This window comes from Arachis hypogaea, chromosome 18 (genome assembly GCF_003086295.3).
Source record: "Arachis hypogaea cultivar Tifrunner chromosome 18, arahy.Tifrunner.gnm2.J5K5, whole genome shotgun sequence".
In the NCBI taxonomy this organism is placed as follows: Eukaryota; Viridiplantae; Streptophyta; class Magnoliopsida; order Fabales; family Fabaceae; genus Arachis; species Arachis hypogaea.
In genome coordinates this window covers 126,121,929-126,131,936 of record NC_092053.1, presented here as the reverse complement: position 1 = coordinate 126,131,936, position 10,008 = coordinate 126,121,929, and the positions used below count along the sequence as shown (strand labels likewise).

Genomic DNA, 10,008 nt, shown 5'->3' with positions numbered 1-10,008 from the left:
GTTAATAAACAAATATATCCTTAGATTATTAGTTATTTATTATTATTTTTTAAAACATATTTTTTTTTAATTATTACGATATTCAAATTCTTAATTTTCATCTATAATTTAAAGACATTTATTATTGTCAATCACAAAACATAAGACTTAAGAGTATATTATTCAAGACTTAATCATTGAATCAAATATAATAATTGGTGCTGATCTAATTGATCTCTGACAGGTAAATAATTGTTTCAGAGTAGCACTAGCTGAAGCCAAAGTGAAACTCCTTTGCCTTACATTGTGAAGATCCCACACCTTCGAACACAAGTTTCAATTTGAACACACAAGTTGTATTTACAACGAATCTCGAGTTTGAATGCAACCAAACCACCTGTCAAATTCAAGCATTTACAATTTGAACTTCCTTAGCTAATTGAATCACTTTGCATCCAAATTAATTTTGGTTTTCTTCTCGAGTACGAACTTCTGCAGCATCTCCGCGCAATCAGGTGACAAGTCTACAGCGGATCCCCTAGGGCATGGACTCAATTCATCCAAAGCTTGTAGAACCAATCAGAGGCGGCGCGGAACAAAGAAGTCGCACTTGTCGATGGTTCGGAGAATGCATTCGACTCTCTCACAGTAATTGAGATTGATGTAGTTGCAGAGGTACGAGTATACAGTTAATCAGTTGATTGAAATGAATCCAATTTGATTTGAATTTGATTATATATCATACTAATTTCACTGATAAAATTTAAATTTAAATTTAAGTTTATTCATAAGAAACTGATTGAATTTGATTCAAAAGAATTTTATTTAAATCAAATCGAGTTAATTATCTTTTATTTGTGAAAATACAAAGACTATACTATTTGAATTATAATTATTTGGTAATTTTATGTCTTTTAACAACAAGATAATAATAAAATTTAAGTTTAAATAAGTTTCTAAACATATTTTTTTGTTTAATCTCTTAAAGTTTGTTTTTGAACCATGAAAATTAAAAAAAAAATTGATTTTAGTCTATGTTATTAGTTTGTTTCACCAATGATAGTTTGTTACGCTAAAATTTAAATAGGTTTTTCCATGCACAATAATAATGCAATTTAAATAAGTTTCAATTATTGCTATACAGTTAGCACTTTTATTTAGTCTTTAGAGGGCATCTATTTAATTTAATTATATAATATTTTATAATGAAATCATATCTATTTTCAAACGCATATATTTATTATTATTATTTTACTGTGACCAAAATATTTTATTTTGTCGCCATGTATGAAGCTGGATCAGTATAAATAAATCCACTTATAACATTGGTAAACACCCCCCCCCCCCCCAACCCCCCTTTTTGCTGAATTCCTCTACTTTCTAACATGCTTTAATTTACCACCAAACTTAGCAAGTGAAAAAAAAATGAAGCTTATTTTCGCTACACTGCTGCTCTGTTTTCTCTTCTTTTAAGCTCGTCTTTATTGGAACCAGCCACTGCGAAGATGCATGTAAGATTTACAGTCACTGTACCTAACCAAGATCTGTTACTTTGTTTATTGTGGTGTTGAATGAGTTATTTTTCTTTCAATGGCAGCATATTGAGGGAAGAAGTGCTCAGATAGGTGCTCTGTTGCTGGGGTTAAAGTACTGTGGGATTTGCTGCCAAGAGTGCAAATGTGTTCCTTCTGGCACCTATGGGAACAAGCACGAATGCCCTTGCTACAGGGACAAGGTTAACAAGAAGGGAATGTGGAATAATAAATAGCATAACCAATTATTATCTAGAGACTTAAAAAGATATTAAAAATAAAAATTATTTTTTTAATTTAAAAAACTGGTCTTCTCCACTATTCATTCCTAAATCATATTACATAAGATTGCCAAAAAATTAAAAGTAGTTAAGATATGATATCCTTGCTAAATATATATACATATCAACTGCATACCAAAAATTAAAAAAACTAAGCTAAGCCCTGTTTGATAGTTTATTGGAAACCTTAAACTCATTATTCCTTGTTTTCCAATGGTCAACAACAATTCTTCTCAGCCTAATGACTGGTGCTGGGTCAACACTAATCTTGGAGTGGAAGACCTTGATTCTTCCATGGAAAGACTTAGCTTGTCCATCATGTCTCAAGAAAAGTCAGCAGCAGCAAATAGTGTTGACCCTCGTGAATATACTTTGACTCCCTTCACATTGGAGGAAGCTTCTTCTGAGCATGGGAATCAGAATGTTATGAATAACTATAATAATGGGGCCATTGTTCAAGGTGCTCTTCTTACTTCAAGCCATGACTACAACGGCTTCAACAGTATAGAACAAGAGACTCATGATGTTGGGGAATCAGTTGCACAAAGACTCCAAGGTATCAGGGGACACGTGGTTACACTAGCAAGGGATCAGTATGGTTGTCGTTTTCTTCAGGCCATGATTGATGATGGCATTCCCCAAGAAATTGACATGATCCTCGACGAGGTGGAGGATCACACACACGAGCTTATGACCCATCACTTTGGTAATTACTTAATTGAGAAGTTTTTTACCTCAGAAAAGCTCACTTTTAATCAATTTCAAAGGATTTTAAGTTATGTAATCATGGACGTGCAGCAGCTCGAGCATACCTGCATGAACGACCACGGGTAAGTTCTATGTGATTTAATTTTGATTAGGGTTAAGTATTGAAATCGTTTCTAATATTTTAGGGTAAAAATTAAAATCGTTCTCAACTTTTTTTTGTTATTAAAATCATTCTCAATATTACAAAACGTTATAAAATCGTCATTTTTTATTTTAATTTTATTTTTTAGCATATTACCTTTTATTATTAATAAAAATAATATTAAAAAATTAAAACAAAGTTAAGCCCCCTCCCTTTCCCTCCCGTAACTCCCTCACTCACTCACCCCACAAACCCCTCACTCACCCTCCGGTAACCCACTCAGCCCACTCCCTCACCCCCACCCCTCACTCCCTCAAAGAAGAAGAACAAGGCTAACAACAATAACAACAATCACCACGGCGCAAACGGCGAAGACACGGTGCTTATAACGCCGGTGCCAAGGTTCCCGGACAAGAGCGACGACACGGCGGAGAAGGTTGAGCTGAGCGAGGACCGAATGGTGGCAGGGAGCACGAAGGGCTACAGAATGGTGAGGCCAACGAGAGGGGTGGTTGAAGGAGCGTGGTACTTCGAAATTAGGGTTTTACATTTGGGGGAAACAGGGCACACACGGTTGGGGTGGTCCACTGAGAAAGGTGACTTGCAGGCACCGGTTGGTTACGATGGGAATAGTTTTGGGTATAGGGATATTGATGGGAGTAAGGTGCATAAGGCTCTGAGGGAGAAGATTTTTCTTCTCGCCGCCGCCGCCGTCGCGTGGTCATCGGGAGGGGGACCCCGCCGGCGCTGCTTCTTCTTCTGTGAGTGCCTTTGCTTCTTATTTTGTGACTGCCTCTGCTTCTTCCTCTGCTCTGCTTGAACTTCTGCTTCTGAAATTGTAACTTTTGGATCTGAAAACTGAAATTGTAGTTGATGATTATTGAATTATTGTTTATTGAAATTGATGTGATTATTGAAATTGTTATGCTTCTTCTGCCTCCGATTTTTGTGTTGATTTATTTTGTTTTGTGAATGTTGCTGTTAATTTGTTTTGTTATGAGTAATGAATGATTATGGTGGCAGTGGTGATGGTGGTGAGAAAAAGGAGAGGGAGGAGGTGGAAGGAGATTGGGTGAGTGAGGGAGTGGGGGGTGAGGGGGTGGGCTGGGGGTTACGGGAGGATAAGTGAGGGAGTGAGGTGAGGGAGTGAGGGAGATATTATAGTTGAACTGTGTTACGTTTTAGTTGTTATTATGTGGTGCAATTAGTCTGATGCATATAAGGTTGTCTGTGCAGAACTAGGGTAGCACAGAAGATGTTAACAAGTCTGAGAGATCCAGTGCAGATTGCTTATACTGTTAGAAGACTTATGTACATCACTGTGCCACTGCTGAAGAATGCTAATGGCGGTTATGTCATTCAACAGTGCGTGAGAGTTTTCACAGAATCGTGTCAAAAGGTAATGAAACAGTACCCTATATATACACATGATTTATCTGCTATGTTTTCTTATATGATTACATGCATTGTTGCACTAGACTCAATAGGATTATCTTTTTTAATAGACCTTTAATTGAAACGGTTCTGCTATTTTATGATTTAAAGTTGGTGCCTTTCGTTTTAGTGCCGAACTTACCTTTTATCTTTTAAGGTGAATACCAAATAATAATGGAGTTTGACTACAAAATAACTTGTTCATCTAGTATTTCTCTTTCCCAATTGATGGAATGAGTTATACAGTAGTCTATTAGACAATTGTCACTGCATCTAAGAATGAAACCTTTTTTTTCTACTTTTGAAAACTTATATACCTTCTTAGGAGTTGCAAATTCTATGATTTATTGTTGTGCAAAAAGTTTGAAAAAAATATGTAAATGAAATTTTTTGTTAGGTTATTTTCGATGAAATAGCAAGGAATTGTGTAGATGTTGCAACAGACAAAAAGGGGTGTTCTGTAATTCAGAAATGTATGGCCCATGGCGCGGGAGTCCCCATACTGTTACTAGTTAAAAGCATAATATTAAACTCAGGAATACTCTCAGCAGATCCATTTGGGTTAGAACTCTTCTATTGAACAGTTTGTTCTTTAACCTTAATTCCTTCATCAAATATATCTAAATCTATATTGTATAGTTTAATTTCTCTCTAAAGTTGAGTTTCTTCTTGTGACTGTAGAAACTATGTGGTGCAGTATATAATTAAAAGGAATATACTAGAGCCACCTGTAACTAAAATGATAGTACAACATCTTCGCGGTCGCTATGCTGAACTCTCTATGAACAGGCATGCGAGCCATGTAATAGAGGTATTGTTTAGACATTCTGACCCCACCGATGTTGCCATTATAATTATGGAGCTCGTCAACAGCCCCGACTTTGTCAATCTCCTTCGACATTATTATGGGAATTATGTTGCTCAGAGAGCATTGCAATTTTCCACGGTATTTCTAACCTTTTTTGTTGTTACACGCACTGTTTTTTTTTTTTTTGTCAAATTAACTTTATCATTGAACATTCTAGAATGGGTCTACAAAACTTATGTCGAAATATTTGTTTACTATTTACCTTTTTTTTTTTTCCCCTTCCCTTCTGTTTGTATTGCAGGGCGTTACGCATAGAACGCTTGTACATAGAATTTTGTCAAATTACGCATATCTGCATGCCCATCCCTACGGTGAAAGGGTCCTAACATGTATCAAAGGAATCAGGTGGCCTGCGTAAGGAATGGATTTATAATGTACCACATGTATGTTGTGTTTAGAGTGCGTTTGGCTTTAAAAGTTTTTTTTTTGAGATATTAACTTATGAAAAGTAATAATATTCATGTCTGATGTAATTTTTAAAATTAAATTATAGTTTTTTAAGAAGCTATTTAAGTATTTATAGAGAAGTTAAAAAAATGACTTCTCATAATAAAAAGTTTTTTATCACATTTCTTTTAAAAAAAATATTTTTAGAATTAAAAAATCAAATACAAAATAACTTATTTATAAATTACTTTTAATATAAGTATTTATTATTTAAGTTATTTTTAAAAAAAAAATATTAATTAAGTTGTTTACTCAAATTAGGCATAGTCTGTTGTAAACAATTATGATGTTTGATTAAATAAGTTTTGGACACTTAATTTAGTAACTTTGACTAAATTATCATGTAATAATTCTTTATTAATTTTATATGAAAACAACTGTATGTTAATTTCTATCATAGTATAAGATATTTATTTTTTGGTTTTGGTTCTTATAATTTTGTTTATGCATTAAAATTTAAAAATTATCTATATTATAGTCTCTATAATTATTTTATTCCATTAAGTATTGACGAAAAACATTAAACATCAATGTAGAAAGTTATCCGATAATGTAACATAAAATTATAATAGACAATTTTAAAATTTTATTGAACCAAAAGTAAAAAACAAATATTTATAAATACCTAAACCTTATTTAGATCCCAAACTATAGTTATACGGCTTTAAGGTATACCGGCGGCATGATATTTGTAAAACCTCATGCTAAGCTAGTTAGCTAATTAGCTTTTATCTGTCTGTTAGAGTGATGGTTCATTTTTTTTTTCTCAAATAGTGTAAAAAACCTTGGCACGAAATGATCTCTTGGATATCATAAAATACATTGACACCTGAATAATTCAATATATATAGGATAGGTTGGAAAATACAAGATAGGATAGGATTAGCATCATTAGTACAATTCGCATAAAATTCAAAAGATAAGTTAGGCAATTTAGGTACCACAACAAAGCCACCATAAAATTCACCCAACAGGAAATACAACTCATTCGGAATCCGATGAGTCTGCTGTTGAGCTCTGCCGAACACTTCTTTTAGTTTGCGCACTTGACCTTGATGAAGATTCACCCTCAAAAAAGATTACTTGAGCTTTAGCCAATCTCTCTTCCAAATCCTCTGTGCTAAATTCATCAGTCCCACCAAGTTCGTCGAATCCCACCTGTTTACATGCCATTATGAGATTAAAGGGAGTAAAATTATAAATGAATAGGAATTAGAGACAGGTAACTATTTCTGTCCAAAAGACCAAAAACAGTGGCATTATATATCACAACCAACACCAAGGTGGTTCAAATACATACCACATAGTCATCCACTTTGGCATTCTTAATGAGGGCAAGAGTTGGAAGAACAATGATCTTGAGCTTCTCAGCCAAAAAAGGACTCTTTTCAGCATTAATTTTCACAAAACGAGTCTCGATATGCTGCTTTGCCAATATACTCAAATGTTTATCAACCACCTGCAATGAACTGTTTCATTGAACTGTTTCATTGAACTGTTTCTCTGGCATATAATTTGTACATTGTAGAGAATAGAAAAACCAAAAGACCATATGTAAAAGGTTAAACCTTATGAAACCACACTTGCAATTCAGCTTTAACAATGAATCATAAACGACTATCGAAAATTCGGCTCCTACGCAGCAAAACTAATAACTTGTTAACTTTCGTTGATAAGAAAACTCAGAAACCACCTTAGTTTCGCTATTTGGCATTCAATTTAAAATTTTTATGCAAAACCTCGTCATTTGACATGATAATTTGAAGGAATGAGGGAAGAAAAAAGCGAAGGTGAAATCTTTCAGAACTAAGCTAACCGAATTAACAGTAATCTATCTCAGTTCCAACTTGTAAGATCACGAATCACGTTCAATTTTTACATACATTATCCAAATCATCATCATTTGGAAGAGAATAATGCATTGATATGAAGTGAAGAAATTCTACCTTGCAGGGCCAGTTTTCGCGGTAGAAATGGCAGACGACGCGCTCGCTGGCCTTGACGACGGAGAAGAAGTCCTTTTCGGAAGGGATCTCGGTGTATTCGCCGTGTCCGAGGGAGATCCAACGGCTGCGCTTCTCGGCCATCTTCTTCATCTGTTGGAGGCGGCGCTCTCTCAGGGCTTCTAGGTCATCAGCGTCTAGGCGGTCGAGGGCGGCGATCTCATCGTCGATCTTGTCCTCAACGGCCTGCGCCACCGTCAGCACTTGCTTCTCTATCACCTCCTCAATCTTCGCCTTATCCATCTTCTTCTGCTTTCAAATCTCAAATCAGAACCGACCCGGCAATCGAACTGGGTCACCCCCGACTGACCCGGTTACAATCGATCGGAGGCAAGATGCGCAAGCAGAGGCGGACGGAGAGAAGAAGGACTTGCGCCACACCTATAACGGCGACGGTGATGAACCAGAGGACGGCGAGACTGGAAGCGTGAGGGAAATGAGACAGTCTGAGAGATCGAGATCCAGGAGGGTGGCAGGGACGAACGATTTTAGTAAATGGGCTAAACGCCTAAACTTTTTTGAATTTGGAGCAGAAGAAAAATCTGTAAATAAATAATTATATATATGTGAAAATAAAAATAGGAGCAGCAAAAAAATTAAAAGGATCAAAAGGGGAAGAAGATCGGCAGTGAAGCAGGGGAAAAATCTGAAAAACGGAAGAGAGCAAGAGGGATTGATTTTTTTTTTTTTGTCAGCGGATTGATTTTGTTTAGTTTCTCATGTCTACATGGCCTGGAGTTTATTTGGGCCCATTATTTTTTTCCCCTTTTATTAACATTTTATTTCTACAACATCTATTTAATTTAATTTTTTCATACCAAAAACAATTAGTTTTATATTCTTATGATAAGTTACACGTTTTTAAATACTAATGTAGATTAATTATAATATAATCTAAAATAAATATATGCTATAAGATATATTGTGTTTAAACAAAATAATTTTAAAATGACTAAAATTTTAAAATTCTTAATACATTTAAATAAAATTTAAAAATTAAAAATTGCTACTAAATTTTACTTAAATGATTATAATTATAATATAACAATAATATAAAATTTATAGTCGAAACTTATAATTTAACATGCTAATTAATACGATAAGAATATAACTTAATTATTTGTATTTGTGTTTTTTGTGTTTATTCATTATTTTATTATAAAACAATTTTTTCGATTGAACTAATAAATCATTAAATCAATAACCATTAAATAAATATGTTTTATAATTTTATATTATAGCAATAAACATGTTCTATATTTTTTATTGTGTTGATGATTTATTGATTATTTTTTATTGTGTTGATGAGAGATGTTATTAATTTTATTGTAAAATAGTTTTTTCGGTTAAATTTGAACTAACAACTAAAATAGTTCGATAACCGATCCGATTCTCAGAAGCTTGATATATATATATATATATATATATATATTAAGGAAAAATTCTTATAAATAAAGGTGTAAATTATTCCGGATTAAATATTAAAAAAAATAATTTCATTGATTATACATATATTATTTGATTTATTTTTAATGTATATTTTATAAAAATAATTTATTTAATAACTAATTTTTGGTATATACATAGTATAATTATTAGATGGTACATAATAAAAGTTGAGTTCAGATAACTTTTTCACTTTATTTCTGATTCTTTACTTATTGGTGAATTCTTGGGAAAAAGTAGAAAAGTTATCTGAACTCAACTTTTTGTCTATGATCTTTCACATTTTATGAGTAACTTTGCAGCTACGAAAAATGTAGAGTAAAAATTTATATAAAAATCTACAAATATTGTATAAATTATCCGAAGTCACATGTCTTTTAAAACAGAGCTCATTAGTAAGCCGTGCTTTCTTAGCAACTAACAAACAAAAGTTTCGAATTCTTTAGAATTTTTCAAGGTTCCAAATTTTAAAGTAAAGTTCGGTCTTGTCATGCTTCGAGAAATTTAAGTAGATAGTACAAACTGATCTAATAGTAAACAAACTATTAGAATTTTGAAGTCGCATAACTATATTCTCTCCTAAATTTGGCTCTAGCATCTTTAAGACAATGAAAATGGGTCGCCAGTCCTGCTACCTAGATTATTTCTTTATCAATAATAGATTTACTATTGTAATTCTTTTTTAGTGAGTGTACATAAAGAGTACATAGTATATAAGGTGTAATAATTCAACAAATATTTTCTAAGGGGATTTTTCATTCTCTTTAACAATGAGAAGAACTTATTTTTCTCCCTCTCTTAATCCCTTCTGGTTCATCAAACCATCAACATCACAGCTTGAGCAGCTTAGGGCATGAGATTTTCTTCATGTTGCGGTGAGCGTGGAGAGCAACCAAGCTGTGAATTGAAATCCAATCAAATTTTGCCATTTTCTTTCTATCCCTAATTTTTCTTTCGACATTTTCTTTTCCCCATTCTTACCTCTCCCTTCAAACTCATCCAATAGAGTTTGATGAGAGGTTATTTCGCAAGATTCTTTCTTGGTGAACATAGTTGTTCCGATCAACGAGTTGGAAGGAAGAAGGTCTGAATCCCTATTACTCTATGATTCATTGATTTCTCAAAATGGCGAACATGGTAAACAGATCCTCCCATTGTAGAGGTTATG

At 33.6% G+C, this 10,008-nt stretch overlaps 2 protein-coding genes across 5 annotated transcripts; one reads left to right on the top strand and one right to left on the bottom strand.

Moving 5' to 3' along the window:
- The first annotated feature begins 273 nt into the window (after positions 1–273).
- LOC112771868 (pumilio homolog 12) lies at positions 274–5,448 on the top strand. Of its 4 annotated transcripts, XM_072224257.1 has the most exons (9): positions 274–654; positions 1,454–1,490; positions 1,577–1,714; positions 2,030–2,498; positions 2,591–3,403; positions 3,879–4,041; positions 4,474–4,637; positions 4,758–5,022; positions 5,186–5,448. In XM_072224257.1, exons 2-5 carry the CDS (start codon positions 1,485–1,487, stop codon positions 2,635–2,637), a joined length of 660 nt encoding a protein of 219 aa, XP_072080358.1. In that variant the 5' UTR covers positions 274–654; positions 1,454–1,484; the 3' UTR covers positions 2,638–3,403; positions 3,879–4,041; positions 4,474–4,637; positions 4,758–5,022; positions 5,186–5,448. The 4 variants fall into 4 exon arrangements, 3 of the variants coding, with proteins under 3 accessions (XP_072080358.1, XP_072080357.1, XP_025672479.1); XM_025816694.3 differs by lacking the exons at positions 274–654; positions 1,454–1,490; positions 1,577–1,714; positions 2,030–2,498 and having other exon boundaries at positions 2,820–3,403; XR_003187249.3 differs by lacking the exons at positions 274–654; positions 1,454–1,490; positions 1,577–1,714; positions 2,030–2,498 and having other exon boundaries at positions 2,822–3,403; positions 4,474–4,659.
- A 765-nt stretch (positions 5,449–6,213) lies between these two features.
- On the bottom strand, positions 6,214–8,212 carry LOC112771971 (thioredoxin domain-containing protein 9 homolog). The gene is made up of 3 exons (XM_025816838.3): positions 7,338–8,212; positions 6,692–6,850; positions 6,214–6,549 (listed from the first exon to the last, which is right to left on the bottom strand). The coding sequence occupies exons 1-3, from the start codon at positions 7,635–7,637 to the stop codon at positions 6,376–6,378; spliced, it is 633 nt and encodes a 210-aa protein (XP_025672623.1). The 5' UTR covers positions 7,638–8,212; the 3' UTR covers positions 6,214–6,375.
- Positions 8,213–10,008: the final 1,796 nt, after the last annotated feature.

Excerpts from the sequence above, each read along its gene's own strand:
- LOC112771971 (XM_025816838.3), bottom strand. The coding sequence starts at position 7,637 with ATGGATAAGGCGAAGATTGAGGAGGTGATAGAGAAGCAAGTGCTGACG. Across the intron at positions 6,851-7,337 it reads GCGAAAACTGGCCCTGCAAG|GTGGTTGATAAACATTTGAG; the intron begins GTAGAATTTCTT and ends AGTTCATTGCAG. Across the intron at positions 6,550-6,691 it reads CCAAAGTGGATGACTATGTG|GTGGGATTCGACGAACTTGG; the intron begins GTATGTATTTGA and ends GCATGTAAACAG.
- LOC112771868 (XM_072224256.1), top strand. Across the intron at positions 1,715-2,029 it reads GCCCTTGCTACAGGGACAAG|CCTAATGACTGGTGCTGGGT; the intron begins GTTAACAAGAAG and ends AATTCTTCTCAG.